The sequence below is a fragment of the Stenella coeruleoalba genome (assembly GCF_951394435.1).
Source record: "Stenella coeruleoalba genome assembly, chromosome: X".
NCBI classification, from domain to species: domain Eukaryota; kingdom Metazoa; phylum Chordata; class Mammalia; order Artiodactyla; family Delphinidae; genus Stenella; species Stenella coeruleoalba.
In genome coordinates this window covers 98,178,459-98,196,405 of record NC_137152.1, presented here as the reverse complement: position 1 = coordinate 98,196,405, position 17,947 = coordinate 98,178,459, and the positions used below count along the sequence as shown (strand labels likewise).

The window sequence follows — 17,947 nt, the reverse complement described above, 5'->3', positions numbered from 1 at the left end:
AGCACTTTGAGAATGATAAATGGCTATGTTAGGCATCGTGACAATCACATGCATTAAATTTCTCTCAAATCAGCCAGGCTCAAAAGGCATAGCAAACCTCTTTAAATGTTCACGGCATTCGTTCCAATTAATATATAACCCATTTGCTGTGCTTTCACTTCTTCCGTTTTTTTTTTTTCTTCTAATATATTTCGGTAAGCTAAAAACCATACTCTTCTATGAGAAGAAAACTACATAAAAAAATTCCAGCTTAAACAGCTCAGATTCTAACTTATTTATTTATTGTTTTCATTAATTGTAGCATATAAGCAGCCTTTATAGTATGACTTATAAGAGAGATTGTTCAAAAAAATGTAAACATGAACCCACCTTCACTGCTTCTCAGGTAAGAACAGTGTTCATAGTCATAATAATAATAGTTTTATATCAATAAGTACATTAGAAAAATGTGGTGGTCATTACTGCTGCTCACCAAATGTTCACTTTTCTCCTCCTTTCCACCACATAATGGGACTGCTTTCCCTATACACAAACACTGGGTACAGCCATCTGACTGGTTCTGGTCAACGATGCATGAGTGGAAGTGATATGTGTCACTTCTGGGTGGATGCTTTAAGAGCCAGTGCATAATGCATCACACACTCTTTCCCTCTGTCAAGGTGACCAACAATGCTAGAGATGACAGTTACTCCGTCAAGCTGGGTCATACAAAGATGATGTCATGAATCAGACCCTTAAGCAACCAAAAATATGAAGCGAAAATAATGAAAGAACTTTTGTGATTTTAAGCCATAAGATTCAGCGTTGTTTGTTCCTGCAACACGATGATCCATGCTAAATAGTACAGACTTAATGATCACAAATTTGGGCTCTGAAATCAAAAAGATCAAATTCCATTGCAGATGTAAAATCTTAAATAAATTATGGAAACTCACTGAGCTTAATTTCCTCATTTGTAAACTGGGCAAAAACAATACTTACCTCACTGGGTTCTTTAGAGAATTAAATGAACGAATACATATACGTCTATGAAAAGTGTCGAGCACAAAGCAGGTGCTCAAGGTTTATCATATGATTTTCATAATAAACCTGTAAGGTGAAAAGGACTTACTGTGCCCATTTTGAAGATGAGAAGATAGAGACCAAGACTCTTAGAAGAGGGCGGAGTAGAAGGACGTGCTCTCACTCCCTCTTGCAAGAGACCCGGAATCACAGCTGACTGCTGAACAATCATCGACAGGAAGACACTGGAACTCACCAAAAACGATACCTCACATCTACAGACAAAGGAGAAGCCACAATGAGATGGTAGGAGGGGAGCAATCACAATAAAATCAAGTCCCATAACTGCTGGGTGGGTGACTCACAAACTGGAGAACACTTATACCACAGAAGGCCACCCACTGGAGTGAAGGTTCTGAGCCACACATCAGGCTTCCCAACCTGGGGATCCAGCAACAGAAGGAGGAATTTGTAGAGAATCAGACGTTGAAGGCTAGCAGGATTTGCTTGCAGAACTTCAACAGGACTGGGGGAAACAGAGACTCCACTATTGGAGGGCACACACAAAGCAGTGTGCACAATGGACCCAGGGGAAGAAGCAGTGACCCCATAGGAGACTGAACCAGACATACATGCTAGTGTTGGAGGGTCTCCTGCAGAGGCGGGGGGTGGCTGTGGCTCACCGTGAGGACAAGGACACTGGTAGCAGAAGTTCCGGGAAGTACTCCTTGGTGTGAGCCCTCCCAGAGTACACCATTAGCCCCACCAAAGAGCCCGGGTAGGCTCCAGTGTTCGGTCACCTCAAGCCAAACAACCAACAGGGAGGGAACCCAGCCCCACCCATCAGCAGACAAGCGGATTAAAGGTTTACTGAGCTCTGCCCACCAAGCAACAGCCAGCTCTACCCATCACCAGTCCCATCACCAGTCCATCAGGAAACTTGCACAAGCCTCTTAGATAGCCTCATCCACCAGAGGGCAGATAGCAGAAGAAAGGAGAACTACAGGCCTGCAGCCTGTGGAACAAACACCACATTCACAGAAAGATAGACAAGATGAAAAGGCAGAGGGCTATGTACCAGATGAAGGAACAAGATAAAACCCCAGAAAAACAACAAAATGAAGTGGAGATACGCAACCTTCCAGAAACATAATTCAGAAAAATGATAGTGAAGACGATCCAGGACCTCGGAAAAAGAATGCAGGCAAAGATTGAGAAGATGCAACAAATGTTTAACAAAGACCTAGAAGAATTAAAGAACAAACACAGATGAACAATACAATAACTGAAATGAAAACTACACTAGAAGGAATCAATAGCAGAATAACGGAGGCAGAAGGACGGATAAGCGACCTGGAAGACAGAATGGTGGAATTCACTGCTGCGGGACAGAATAAAGAAAAAAGAATGAAAAGAAATGAACACAGCCTAAGAGACCTCTGCAAAAACATTAAACGCAACGACATTCACATTATAGGGGTCCCAGAAGGAGAAGAGAGAGAGAAAGGAACAGAGAAAATATTTCAAGAGATTATAGTCGAAAACTTCCCTAACATGGGAAAGAATACAGCCACCCAACTGCAAGAAGTGCAGAGAGTCCCATACAGAATAAACCCAAGGAGAAACATGCCGAGACACACAGTAATCAAATTGGCAAAAATTAAAGACAAAGAAAAATTACTGAAAGCAGCAAGGGAAAAATGACAAATAACATAAAAGGGAACTCCCATAAGGTTAACAGCTGATTTCTCAGTGGTAACTCTACAAGCCAGAATGGAGTGGCATGACATATTTAAAATGAAGAAAGGGAAGAACCTACAACCAAGATTACTCTACCCGGCAAGGATCTCATTCAGATTCGATGGAGAAATCAAAAGCTTTACAGACAAGAAAAAGCTAAGAGAAATCAGCACCACCAAACCAGCTCTACAACAAATGCTAAAGGAACTTCTCTAAGTGGGAAACACAAGACAAGAAAAGGACCTACAAAACCAACCCCAAAACAATTAAGAAAATGGTAACAGGAACATACATATCGATAATTACCTTAAATGTGAATGGATTATGTGTTCCAACCAAAAGACACAGGCTCGCTGAATGGGTAAAAAAACAAGACCCATATATATGCTGTCTACAAGAGACCCAATTCAGACCTAGGGACACATACAGACTGAAAGTGAGGGGATGGAGAAAGATATTCCATGCAAACGGAAATTTAAAAAAAGCTGGAGTAGCAATACTCAAATCAGGTAGAAAAGACTTTAAAATAAAGAATGATATAAGACACAAGAAAGGACACTACATAATGATCAAGGGATCAATCCAAGAAGAAGATAGAACAATTATAAATATATATGCACCCAACACAGGAGCACCTCAATACATGAGGCAAATGCTAACAGGTATAAAAGAGGAAATCGACAGTAACACAAAAATAGTGGGGGACTTAAGCACTTCACACGAATGGACAGATCCAAACAGAAAATTAATAAAGAAACACAAGCTTTAAATGACACAATAGATCAGAGAGATTTAATTGATATTTATAGGACATTCCATCCACAAACAGCAGATTACACTTTCTTCTCAAGTGCACATGGAACATTCTCCAGGATAGATCACATCTTGGGTCACAAATCAAGCCTTGGTAAATTTAAGAAAATTGAAATCATATCAAGCATCTTTTCTGACCACAACACTATGAGATTAGAAATCAATCAGAGGGAAAAAAACGTAAAAAACACAAACACATGGAGGATAAACAGTACGTTACTAAATAACCAAGAGATAACTGAAGAAATCAAAGAGGAAATCAAAAAATACCTAGAGACAAATGAAAATGAGAATACAGTGATCCAAAACCTATGAGATGCAGCAAAAGCAGTTCTAAGAAGGAAATTTATAGCAGTACAATCCTACCTCAAGAAACTACAGACATCTCAAATAAACAACCTAACCTTTCACCTAAAGGAACTAAAGAAAGAAGAACAAACACAACCCAAAGTTAGAGAAGAAAAGAAATCATAAAGATCAGAGCAGAAATAAATGAAATAGACACAAAGAAGAGTAAAACTCAAAAAAACTAAAAGCTCGTTCTTTGAGAAGATAAAATTGATAAACCATTAGTCAGACTCATCAAGAAAAACAGGGAGAGGACTCAAATCAATAAAATTAGAAATGAAAAAGGAGAAGTTACAACAGACACCACAGAAATACAAAGCATCCTAAGAGGCTACTACAAGCAACTCTAGGCCAATAAAATGGACAACCTGGAAGAAATGGACAAATTCTTAGAAAGGTATAACCTTCCAAGACTGAACCAGGAAGAAATAGAAAATATGAACAGACCAATCACAAGTAATGACATTGAAACTGTGATTAAAAATCTTCCAACAAACAAAAGTCCAGGACCAGATGGCTTCACAGGTGAATTCTATGAAACATTTAGAGAAGAGCTAACACCCATCCTTCTCAAACTCTTCCAAAAGTTTGCAGAGGAAGGAACACTCTCAAACTCATTCTACGAGGCCACTATCACCCTGATACCAAAACCAGACAATGATACTACAAAAAAAGAAAATTACAGACCAATATCACTGATGAATATAGATGCAAAAATCCTCAACAAACTACTAGCAAACAGAATCCAACAACACATTAAAAGGATAATACACCATGATCAAGTGGGATTTATCCCAGGGAAGCAGGATTCTTCAATATACGCAAATAAATCAATGTCATACACCATATTAACAAACTGAAGAAGAAAAAACATATGATCATCTCAATAGATGCAGAAAAAGCTTTTCACAATATTCAACACCCACTTATGATAAAAACTCTCAAGAAAGTGGGCATAGAGGGAACCTACCCCAACATAATAAAGACCATATACGACAAACCCACAGCAAACATCATTCACAATAGTGAAAACCTGAAAGCATTTCCTCTAAGATCAGGAACAAGACAAGGACGTCCACTCTCACCACTATTATTCAACATAGTTTTGGAAGTCTTAGCCACGGCAATCAGAGAAGAAAAAGAAATAAAAGGAATACACATTGGAAAAGAAGGAGTAAAACTGTCACTGTTTGCAGATGACATGATGCTATACATAGAGAATCCTAAAAATGCCACCAGAAAACTATTAGACCAAATCAATGAATTTGGTAGTTGCAGAATACAAAATTAAGGCACAGAAATCTCTTGCATTCCTATACACTAATGATGAAAAATCTGAAAGAGAAATTATTGAAACACTGCCATTTACCACTGCAACAAAAAAAATAAAATAACTAGGAATAAACTTACCTAGGGAGACAAAAGACCTGTATGCAGAAAACTATAAGACACAGCTGAAAGAAATTAAAGATGACACAAGCAGATGGAGAGATATACCATGTTCTTGGATTGGAAGAATCAATATTGTCAAAATGACTATACTACCCAAAGCAATCTACAGATTCAACGCAATCCCTATCAAATTACCAATGGCATTTTTTTACACAATTAGAACAAAAAACCTTAAAATTTGTATGGAGACAGAAAAGACCCCGAATAGCCAAAGCAGTCTTGAGGGAAAAAACAGAGCTGGAGAAATCAGACTCCCTGACTTCAGACTATACTACAAAGCTACAGTATTCAAGACAATATGGTACTGGCACAAAAACAGAAATACAGATCAATGGAACAGGATAGAAAACCCAGAGATAAAGCCACACACCTATGGTCAACTAATCTATGACAAAGGAGGCAAGGATATACAATGGAAAAAAGACAGTCTCTTCAATAAGTGGTGCTGGAAAAACTGGACAGCTTCATATAAAAGAATGAAATTAGAATACTCCCTAACACCATACACAAAAATGAATTCAAAGTGGATTAGAGACCTAAATATAAGACCAGACACTATAAAACTCTTAGAGGAAAACATAGGAAGAACACTCTTTGACATAAATCACAGTAAGATCTTTTTTGATCCACCTCCTAGAGTAATGGAAATAAAAACAAAAATAAGCAAATGGGACCTAATGAAACTTAAAGCTTTTGCAACGCAAAGGAAACTACAAACAAGACGAAAAGACAACCCTCAGAATGGGAGAAAATATTTGCAAATGAAGCAAGTGACAAAGCACTACTCTCCAAAATATATAAACAGCTCATGCAGCTGTATATTAAAAAAACAAACAACCCAATCCAAAAATGGGCAGAAGACCTAAACAGACATTTCTCCAAAGACGACATACAGATGGCCAAGAAGCACATGAAAAGCTGCTCAATATCACTAATTATTAGAGAAATGCAAATCAAAACTACAATGAGGTATCACCGCACACCAGTTAGAATGGGCATCATCAGAAAATCTACCAACAACAAATGCTGGAGAGGATGTGGAGAAAAGGGAACCCTCTTGCACTGTTGGTGGGAATGTAAATTGATACAGACACTATGTAGAACACTATGGAGGTTCCTTAAAAAACTAAAAATAGAACTACCATATGACCCAGCAATCCCACTACTTGGCATGTACCCAGGGAAAACCATAATTCAAAAAGACACATGTACCTCAATGTTCACTGCAGCACTATTTACAAGAGCCAGGACATGGAAGCAACCTAAATGCCCATCAACAGACAAATGGATAAAGAAGATGTGGTACATATATACAATGGAATATTACTCAGCCATAAAAAGGAACGAAATTGAGTCATTTGTAGAGATGTGGATGGATCTAGAGACTGTCCTATAGAGTGAAGTAATCAGAAAGAGAAAAACAAATATCATATATTAACGCATATATGTGGAACCTAGAAAAACGGTACAGATGAACCAGTTTGCAGGGCAGAAATTGACACACACATGTACAGAATAAACATATGGACACCAAGGGGGGAAAGTGGTGGGGGGGTTGGGTGGTGGTAGTGGGATGAATTGGAAGATTGGGATTGACATGTATACACTAATATGTATAAAATGGATAACTAATAAGAACTTGCTGTTTAAAAATAAATAAAATTAAATTTTAAAAATAAGATCAAGAGGAAATAGGAAAAAAAAGAAAATAGAGGCCAACAAAAAAATATATTTATCTTGAACAAGGTCATAGAATTCATTATTGATACAACTATACCTAGAATAGAAATCTCCTAATGCGTAGGCCAACTGTTGGATTTTAAAATGTAAATTATGTCCTGAATTTAGAATAATTTTTTTAAGGCAGTGGTTCACATCTAGGGACTCCTAACACCCAGGGTTCCATAACAGTAGTAATAAAAATCTGTGATCTCTTTTACTACTTCCAACAGCCTGATACATATCATAATTTCCCCTACAAAAAGACTATTCAAATTTACAAAAACCTCAATTTTCTTATCTTCAACAGCAGTTATATCAGCTCAGCTTGGAAACAAAGTAAAATGAAGGCGAAGGTAGCACAAAACTTTTACAAACACAAAAATATATAACAGAAGGTTCTATATAATTATCAAAAGTAGGTCACAAATGTGGATTTTGTGAGTTTATAAGTGATACATGTTAAGTTATAAACTTATACTATCCATATGACAACTGCATATCATTTACCCAGAAGAAATAAAGGCTTTCCCTGCTACTAAAGATAGAAAAAAATACCCTTGTAGATTTTAAGAAAGAGACACTACATAGTATAGTAAAACTTCCCAAACCACTATTCCATGGACTTGTTTCATCAAAATCATCATGAGTGCTTGTTAACAATACATATTCCCAGGCAGTACTTCAGATCGGTAGTTTACAGACACCTCAGATGATTCTTTTGTGCAATCAGGCCTTGAAATCACCTGGGTAGTGTATAATATTCTCAGTAGTATCCAGCAGTAAATGCAACGAATTTCAACAGCTGCTTTTCACAGTGCCCTTCAACGCAAGTAAATGAGACACAAAACTAAAGCATGCTCTGTGAAACAATTTATCCAAAGCTTGGGAACTAAGTACACTGCTTTCCAACGATCTGGCCTGATCCAGTAGTAAAACATACAACAAAACCCAGAAAAATATTTATTCACAAAAACTCAAAATTTTGCATAAAATTTCAATGCGTGCACCGACTCCCTGCAGGCCAGCCCCTGTTGAGCTTCAGGTAAGGACTCCTGCTCTAAACTACTGCTTCTCAAACTTTAACGTGCATACAAAACACCTAGGGAATCCTGTTAAAATGCAGATTCTGATGCAGTGAGTTTGGAATGGGTCCTGAGATTCTCCATTTTTTTTTTTCCAAGCTCTCAACTGATGCTGATGCTGTTGGACCTCCAAATTTTTTAGAAGGACTGATCCTGAGGAACTGTGTATCTTTCAAACAATCCTCCATGAATACATGGTAGTACCATTAAGCTTTCACAAAAAGGTGAAGTTATATTCTCAGGCAAAAAGCTGGAATGCAGCTATACTGTGTTTCCATCCCAAATCAAATGTTTGGGTTCACTTTTTGTGACTGTCTACATAGCAGAAAAAAGCTTTCAGAGCAAGAGAATTTTTAAAATATATACTGAACAGGCTGGAATTCCACAGTTTCTCCTTCCCTCAGCCAAAGCAGCTATGGGCACTTAAGTACTTAATACACCCCTGCATTTACACAGCCAGCCATTCCTTCACAAAGAGTGGTCCTGTAGGGTTCTCAGAGCATTTTCATTGCCTACCTGTTAACATGTATATTTTAGCCACTATCTAATCAGATAGCAGTGTACACTTTAACTTCGTTTCTCTGTACTTTTTTTTTTTTTTTTTGCGGGACGCGGGCCTCTCACTGTTGTGGCCTCTCCCATTGCGGAGCACAGGCTCCGGACGCGCAGGTTCAGCGGCCATGGCTCACGGGCCCAGCCGCTCCGCGGCATGTGGGATCTTCCCGGACCGGGGCACGAACCCGTGTCCCCTGCATCAGCAGGCGGACTCTCAACCACTGCGCCACCAGGGAAGCCCTGTAGTTACTTTTTTTTTAAGTAGTTACTATTTTTTTTTTTAGTAACTTCCAATGGATTTTTTCAAAGCTGAAGTAAAATATGTGGAGGATAGTTAATTCCATATTTTTTTCGCCAGCCAACAACCTGGTGGAAATAGTCTACAAAAATGTACTTATTGCTTAATCCTACTAGTTTGGGGTTCATTTGTTTGGATTATCTTAGATGCACAAAAATGGGTCCTTAATCACAACACAATATCATGGTTGGTCCACACATGGTACTCTTTTATTTACTTATTAATTCATTATTTTAATAATATTATAAGCCCACAATCCCACTAACCCAATTTAGGAACTAGAACATTGCCAATAACCTATACCTATGTGCTCCTCCCCATTCCACTCTCCTGCCTCACCCTCAGAGATAACCACCATACTAAATTTTAGGATTATTTTTACTGAGTTGGTTTTTTCTTTAATTTTATCATGTGTGTGTGTATGTGTGTGTGTGTGTGTAATACACCTAAGCCATATGATATTTGATTTTGCTTGGATTTGCACTTTATACAAAGGGGACGATACTGTATAGAGTATCTGTGGAACTTACATCTTTTAGTCCAATTTATGCTATTAAGATTTATCCAGGCTAATGCATGTTGTAGTTCATTCATTTTCAAAGCTTTATAATATTCCATTATGTCAATATATCACAATTTACCCAGTCTCCTGTTGATGAGGATTTGGATGACCTCTAGTTTTTTACTATTATAATAAATGCTGCTATGAATATTTGTGGCCATGACTCCTGGTTTACAGTTGCTAATGTTTCTCTTGGGAATATACCTAGGAGTGGAACTGCTAGGTCATAGTGAATGTGAATATTCAGCTTTACAAGATAATGACAAGTTGTTTTCCAAAGTAGTTGTACCAATTTATAATTCCAGAATCAACATACAGATGATATTGTTTATCCTCCTCTCCTTTAATATTTGGCATTGTCAAACTTCTTAATCATTTTCAAATGAGCGGTAAAAAAATATTATCTCATGTCTTGATTTGGATTTTCCTAATCATCAGTGAGGTTGAGTACTTCATATATTATTAACTGTATTTATTTCTTCTTCTATAATATTCATGTCTTTTGTCCACTTTTCTATTAGGTTATCTTTTATGAGTTCTTTCCATATTCTTGACACCAACATTGCATTGATTTTGTGTTACAAATAACTTCTCAGAGCCTGTAGCTTGTCTTTTCACTTTTGGTAAGTGGTATTTTCATTAACAAAAATTTGTAATTGAACGTGATTTATTTTACCAGGCTTATTAGTTTTTTCTGATTGTACTTTATGTCTTTTTAAGAAATAGTTTGCTACCCCAAGATCAAAAAGATGTTCACCGATGTTTTTTACTTAAGCATGTAGTTTTGCTTTTGACATTTAACTTATTAATTCTTCTGAAGTTAACATTTATATATAATGTGAGAGGTAAAAACCCATATTGTTTCCATACTGAGTAACCAATGTTTCCTGCTTCTTTTATTTAATAGCCTCTCCTTAACCCAGTGATCTCCACTCCAACTCTGTCATACATCAAAGTTCCATATATGTGAGTTTGTTTCTGGACTCTGTTTTCTGTTCCGTAGGTCTATTTCTCCCTTCCTGACCAATACCACTCCATGTTTCACAGGAGCCCGTAAGACTTTATAAACCTTGATATTTAATAGCATATGTTCTCTAACTACTCTTTTACAAGGTTTTTAAAGTACTTTATGGTATTTGTATTTCCACATAAATTTTAGAAAAAGCTTATCAATTTCCATGTAAAAGAGCTGAGGTAGTGATTAGATTTTCACTCAACCTATAGATAGATTTAGGAAAAACTGACATCTTAAAACACTGAGAATTCTAAAATGTATTCTATAGTCAAATGGACCTCAACTGATCAACATGATATACAAGCAAACCAAGAGATCCAAACCAAGTTTTCTGGATTGTATAAAAGGGCTGCGAAGATAGAATATCTCAGGAGCATTCCATTCACATCATCATCAGACCAAAGTTCCCTCACACTTCCAAGCTGATCTCTGTACAGGGTTATGATGACCAGAAATTATTGGTATAGGACAGCATGTGTCCGCATGTGTATCAGTGTCCATGACTTAAGTGTTGAGATGAATAGGATTAGAATTCAGAGTCCACCTGCAATTTGCCCTAAGCTTCACTCCCTATGGAGTCTCTCATGTAAAAAGTATAAAATCTCCATTTATATTTGATATAAGAGATGAGAATGGAAGCATACGTTGAACTCAGGCAGCAAGATAACCAAGACATGGAGGGTAGCAGAGAACCCCATCTTGGGAAAGAGGCCCTTATCTGAGGTTCGTAACTCTCCAGGTCATACATCTGCTGGTCATCATCCAGTGGTCCCCATGTCCACCAGGTCACCAGGATGCTGGGTACTGTATTCCCAGGAGTTCTGGGATGGGCCAGGTGCCCCACTGGTAGGGACATGAGGCCGCCATGATGGAGTGTGGGAATCATCAGGCCTGGTTGGAGCAAGGAGCAGGGAGCAGGAGCAGGGGGGCCTATCTGGGCCCAAGGCCCATGTAGGCGGGGGAAGAACCAGAATGAAGAGGAGGGGCAGGGGTAATGGAGGGGTGTGGGAGAAGAAGCAACCAAGTCAGAAGGGGTGCCGAATGGAAGGGAGAGAAAGAGCAGGAAGGCAAGTAGTAGGAAGAGCAGACAGGACAGGCAAGGGTAGAAGTGACCCAGGCAGGGAGGTGGGAAGGGGTGAAAATGATAACAAGAGGGAGACAGTCTGGGCATGAGGTAAGAAGAGGACCAGGTTGGTCTGAGTAACTGGTGACTGAAGCAGGCACAGAATGAAGAGACAGGGAAGTCATAGGGACAAGAGGCAGAACAGAAGGAAGGGAGGGAGCCGAAAGCCAAGCTAGGGCAGAGGGGAAAGTATGATGAAGAGGAGATTGAGCGGGAAAGAGACAGGGCAGCTTCTTCTGCATGACTCTCAGATGAAATGCTGGGTTCAGTGCTCTGCATTCTTTTTTTGCTTGATTCCATTATGACTTAGATTCCAGTAAAAAAGAGTCCAAGATTCCATGACATTTTGACTTGGAAGATAACTTTGACATCTATGAGTGCAGCTTTCTCCATCTTGTAAATTAAGAAACGAAAGTCCAAAGGGCTGTCCAAAGTTACCCAACAGTTAGGGGCGCAGTTTAGAGACAATCCAATCCAGAACTCATAAAAACAATCCCAGATGACCAGGCAGTGGATCAAAGTGCAGGCCTCTCCAGAGACTGGAGGGGGCCCCTCTGGCCATTAGGGCCCACCCTAGATAGAGGAAATGGCGGTAGCCACTCTCTATCCTTGAAAGGCACCTTCTATCCCTGTCTTTAAAAAATTGAGACTTCTAAACCATAAATATATTATGCCCCCACTTACTTCTTTTCTTTCCAAAATTTATAGTTTCTGTTCAGAAGACTTGATCATCTTTCATTAGATAATTCCTAGGTTGATCAATTCCTAACCTTGGACGTAGACAACGGCCCATAATGAACGAGAATTTGCTACATCCTTAAGGCATCATGCTTAGACTGCTGTCTACTCTTCTGGAGACAGAGTCCTTTAGATGAGGCAGTCCTGTCACCACCCCTGCATCCCAGGCATATTCCCCTCTCCCTGCAAGTTACCACTGAGGTTTCAGTATAGACTTAACAGAGGGGGGATTCTAGATTCCCCAGGGGAGAAAAGTAAGAGAGAAGTGGGAAAAACCAATAGAAAGGTAGGAAATTAGATATATTTTTCCAAGTTCACAGTTGGCCTAGGGCCAACTATTTCAGCCCATTTTTGTTTAACAATCAATCCCCTCCCCCAAATTGAGATATGGAATATCCTACCTCAATCCACCCTATCATCTAGGAAAATCTTTGAAAAAGTGAAACACTGGGTGAAGCAATTGGGTTTGATACTGGATGCAACATTTCTGCAGGCCACAGCTCCGACAAATCTGTTCTATGCAAAAAATTATTATTTCCTCTGCTTAGCATATCCTGTCCTCTGCCCTTCTTGCAAAACATGTTTCAGATGTTGTTTGCGCCATAATGTTCCACTGAGAAACAAGGCCTACATCATGCCCTCAACAATAGCTCCCAGAGCATATAGTCGCCTGCATCAGAACCCATCATAGAGAAGAGAAAAAAATTTCCATCTCCTGCCCCCTCATGATCAAACTAGGGCTTCAGCCCACACAGATCTGTCACTCTGAGAAGGCTCCCCAGTCACAGCATAATCTTTGCCAAGGAAGAACAGAGAAAATTGCATCTAGGAGCTATACAAAGTTAACTTTTCTATTCTAGCCTGTATTTTAGCAGCACTGTCTTCTTAGAACAATTATCTCAAAAGTACAAACTCAGTTTTCACCTAGAGTGGAAGGAAACCTGATTTGGGAAAGGAGTCTCCTGGACCAAGTTTATACCAGAGCCTAAAATCATATTTCAAAAGAACCAAACTGTAAAATTGGGAAACTCAGAGTGTAAGATTTGGCATCGTGGGGAAAAAAAAATTTTCTTTGACAGGCCCCTTCCTGAACTTGTCACCTGAGATGGAGAGAGATACTCTTTGATAAAAAATTAAATATAGGGTTTCTATCACGCCATTCCACCATTCCAGAATATCAGCACCAACACTAACTTAACACACGCTGCAATCAAAACCTTACCCATTCTCTCAGCATCAGTTCAAATGTCATCTCTTTTAGGAAGCTTTTTTAAGTAGCCTGGTGCAAATCTCACTTTCTGTCCCAATCTTCCTAGCATACGTTTATAATTGTGTGTTGCTCAGTCACGGTGGAAAAAATGTAAGGCCTACCCAACTAGATGGTAGGCTCAAGAGCAAGGAGTCTGTTTATAACACCCCTGTTACACAGTAGGTGTTTCACAAGTACTTGCTGCTCAACTATAAAATGCTGAAGTGCTAAGGAAGCTTAAGCAACACTGGCCCCCACTGGGTCCACAGACTCATGTACCAAGAGAGCCACCCATTAAAAACAATTTCAGTGTTGAGAATAATTTATACAATTTCTACCAACAATTTATACACTCCTGAGAGCTGTTTGTTGCTATCATATTTATGAAAAATGGTCCAAAATGCGCAGTACCAAACATTTGAGTCAGGAGATTCACATACTCACAGGGAGACAGAGGCTCAGGCAATGTAGCCCATTGAAACCCTTAAAGGAGATCTGTGTTGGAGGAAGCAGGATGTGGTTTGGAAAACTTGCCTCACTTATTATGTCTTCTTTCACTGCTCATATCCACAAATTTAACATTTTGCAAGTAACAGAGTCCAAAGGCCAATATTTCCTCAGGTCAGGTTTCCTTCCAACAGACTGAAAGTGGGTGTTCCTCTATGTTCTTGGGAAGAAAAGTTCTAGTGCCACAAATCCATCTGCAAGTCCTGCTGCGTCAATGCCAGGACTGTGGTACAAGGAATACAGGGATAGGGCAAGATGCCTGGACTGGGAAAGCCAAAGCAAGAGATGTATGTATACAGGGCAAGGTACAGGTCTGAGCAAGGGAGGTAAACTGAAAGCAGGAGGTCACAGTGGACTTGTACTGCAGGTCATAACATGGCAGAGGGTAGAAATCAGACAGGCCATGAGGAGTCTGGAAGCACATGGGTACCAGAGAGCAAGGCAAGAATCGAATTGTACAATTAAAGTACAATGAATGTGGAGGCAGAGTCCCAGTTATACCACGTACCAGATCTGTGATGTTTGATGGGTCACATCTCTGCCACCTAAACTCCTTTATCTATGAAACAGGGACAGTTAAACCTACTTCACTCCCTACCTCACATGTAGTAATAGGGATCAAAGGAGATAAAGTATATCTGAACATGCCTTCTAAACTCCAAATCACTGTTCAAATGTAAGTGATTACTATTATTAAATCATTGTGTGGACAAAGATCAGAAGTATGTAGCACTAACAAGAAGAGCAAGCCGAGCAGTGAGTCCAGAACCTGCACCAGAGACCACAGAAATACAAAAATAGATCATAGCAGCAGAGAGGAGAGTCATAAAGTAGCAACAACAAAGAGGCCATGAAACTAAGATGCCGTTCACGGCAGGAAGTATCTTACATAAGCTAAGGCAGGACACAAAGAAAAGGCAAGACTTTCTCTTGTCTCTTAACAGAATAAAATTAAATAAATATCATGCATTTTTGAGCACCTATTGGGACCCATATGGGATTGCAGAGGGAAGGAGAGATCAATGAGGGAGTGGGCTTACTTCTGTTTCCTGCCTCAGTGAGTGTCACCATGACCTACCCAATGATCCAAACCAGAAACCTGAGAGTCCTTCTACACTTCTCCTCCCTGCCTCTGGCCCTTCTCATCCAATCAATCACTGTGTCCTAACAATTTTGCTCCCTAACACCTCTAAAATCTGTGCTTACTCTCAATTCCTATTGCCATGGTATTCGCTCCATCAGTCCCCCATTATCTCAACCTCCTAATCAGCCTCCATGCCATCAGAGTAATCTATTTTAATCAATAATCAGGCCATGTAACTACTCCACACAAAATTCTACAATGGCTTGCCACCACTGCATGCAACCTAAAGTTCAACGGATAGTAGAAGACAGTATAATAAGCACATGTTAAATTGTATATTGCAGACAATAGGTGCCATAGGAGAAGAGAAAAAACAACGCAGGTTCCCTTACTGGAGAAGAGTACATGGAGAGGATGAGACTTAAACTGAGCCTCAAAGAACTGATAGAACTTGAAAAGTTGGAAGTACGTATGTATGTCTGTGTTTGAGAATATGTGTGGGGGTGGGGGGTGGGAGAGATGCAGAGATTTTTAAGAAGGAGAATTAAACCTCAGGAACAAGATGAGCTTCCTAAGATTCAGGGGGATGTCAGCCCCCACAAGGCACCAAATAAGCACATTCCCAGTTAATAAGGTAGCCTGCTCTTTGCTTTCCGAAAATGGAGAAATTAAATTATCTGGTTTGAAAGCCTGCCTCAGAAGCACTTGGCACACAGACTGAATATGGAGCCACCATCCTAGCAGAAGATAAATCAAATATAGAATAGCTCTGACAAAGCTCAGAACATGCAATGAAAACTGAAAGAGACAGGACCTGGATTCCAGCCACATCCAGTGAGTCAAGGTCTCTGAGGGCAGCTGCAAGCAGGAAGCTAAATCAGAGAGGAAGAAGCAGTATTTTTTAAAGAGACTATCATCTACAGAAACAGCACTCCCTCCAAAAAACAGTAGCAATGGGATGCATTAAAAAAGCACTGTAAGATGCAAGTGAGACAAACAGCAGGCAGATGTGCAAAGGCTGACATAGTTGTTTCTGGGGTTTAAAAATTGGGAAGCATTTGGAGAACTGAACCATTCCAATTCCCAGTACTGGGACACCCATATGATACTAATATGGTTGGCTGAGAGTTGAGACATTCATAGAATCTACCTGATTTTTTGCCCATTTCTATGATACCAATAGATAGTTTTTATTGACATAACCAATTGTGGTGATATCATGTTATCTATTAAGTCAAATTCATCTTTTGGAGACTTTGTTTTCTGTCTCTGCAAAGTAGATACAGAATATTCCTAGTTCATGATGTTGACATTGGAGAGAACAGCCTGGCTCTCCCACATCTCGTTCCATGGGGCCCTGGTCAAAGAAAGAATCTGGGCCTGAGTGGAACACACAGAAAGGAGGGATTTAGGATTTGTATAGCATTGAAGACTCTGCTTGAGACTCCTGGAGAACAGATATATAACAGATCATAATGATAGGTGACAGAGATAGATAACACACATAAATGATCAGATATAGATAGATGATGATGGAGACAGACTGCAATCACATTCCATTCTAATTAATTTGAAGATAGAGCAAATGCCACAAGGTTGCACCTTAGCTAGCTTATAAACCCTAACTGAACTTCCGGCCTGTAGATGTGTGGGTGTCTAAATACCCTTCAACTCTCCAGTTGCAGGCTAGAGAGGCTCATGGAGCATGTAGCTCCTGACCCAGCACATGCATCCAAGCACAAACACCTTCTCCCCTGCTAGGATACACTCTGAATCATATCACTGTTCTATCAAACAATATTGACAGCCAGGCTTGGATCTCCCCACAGTATTTCAAAGAAAGCTATATAACTGTTTTACAAAGCACCAAAAATGAATGCAGGACCTCACCTGAAGTAATTCATGGCCTCAGATTCTGCTATCCTGACTTTAACGGACACAGATGTGAGATAGTTCTGTACCTTCCTCTATTCTGCTTTCTCTTGCTTGGCCAAGGTTGGGTCCACTGAAGGCAGAAGATAGATGCCTTTACCCCCTGGACAAGTTGAACAAATCCACCCCACTGCTGTCATTCCCTGAAAGTTACCTTTCCTCACAGCAAGGAGTATCTGTGGAAGGCTCCTCACCTGGCAATACTAGCTTAGTTATTTCAGACTGAAAGCTCAGCTCAAATGTCACTTTACTCAGGAAAGCCTCCCAGACTAGATCACCCATTAAATAATTCTTAAACACCTCATCTGTCTTCTTTCTCACTCAAAACAATCGTTATTAATTCTCTAAGTGTTGTCCAATAGAAATTTTGAAGATAATGGAAAATAAATGTTCCATATCTGAGCTGCCCAATACAGGGGTCACTAGCTGCATTTGGCTACTGAGCACTTGAAATGTTGTTAATGTAACTGAGACACTGCGTTTTTAACTATTTAATTTTAAATAACTTAAATTTAAATTGCTACACATAGCTAGTGGCTATCATTGTGGACAGCGCCTGCAATTAGATTCTGTGTTTCAAGAGAGCAAGGATAATTCTGATGTTTCAGTAACACTGTATTCCCACTGCCCACACACAGTAAGCATTCAATTAACACATAATGACTTGAACGGTTAGTCAGTCTACCATTATTGGACTTCCCTGGTGGTGCAGTTGCTAAGAATCC

General features: G+C 39.5%; 1 protein-coding gene across 8 annotated transcripts in view; it reads right to left on the bottom strand.

Annotated features, from left to right (window-relative positions):
- LOC307180253 (uncharacterized protein) overlaps positions 1 to 17,947 on the bottom strand; it is a 1,346,125-nt gene that overhangs the window by 1,012,986 nt on the left and 315,192 nt on the right. For all 8 annotated transcript variants that reach the window (XR_013825695.1, XM_079910374.1, XM_079910375.1 and 5 more), the window contains one exon: positions 1,112 to 1,277. Coding sequence is in view for 7 of the 8 variants with exons in the window: in XM_079910374.1 (XP_079766500.1) it covers positions 1,112 to 1,277 (166 nt within the window). In the remaining variant the exon portion in view is untranslated. The remainder of the gene's footprint in view (positions 1 to 1,111; positions 1,278 to 17,947) is intronic.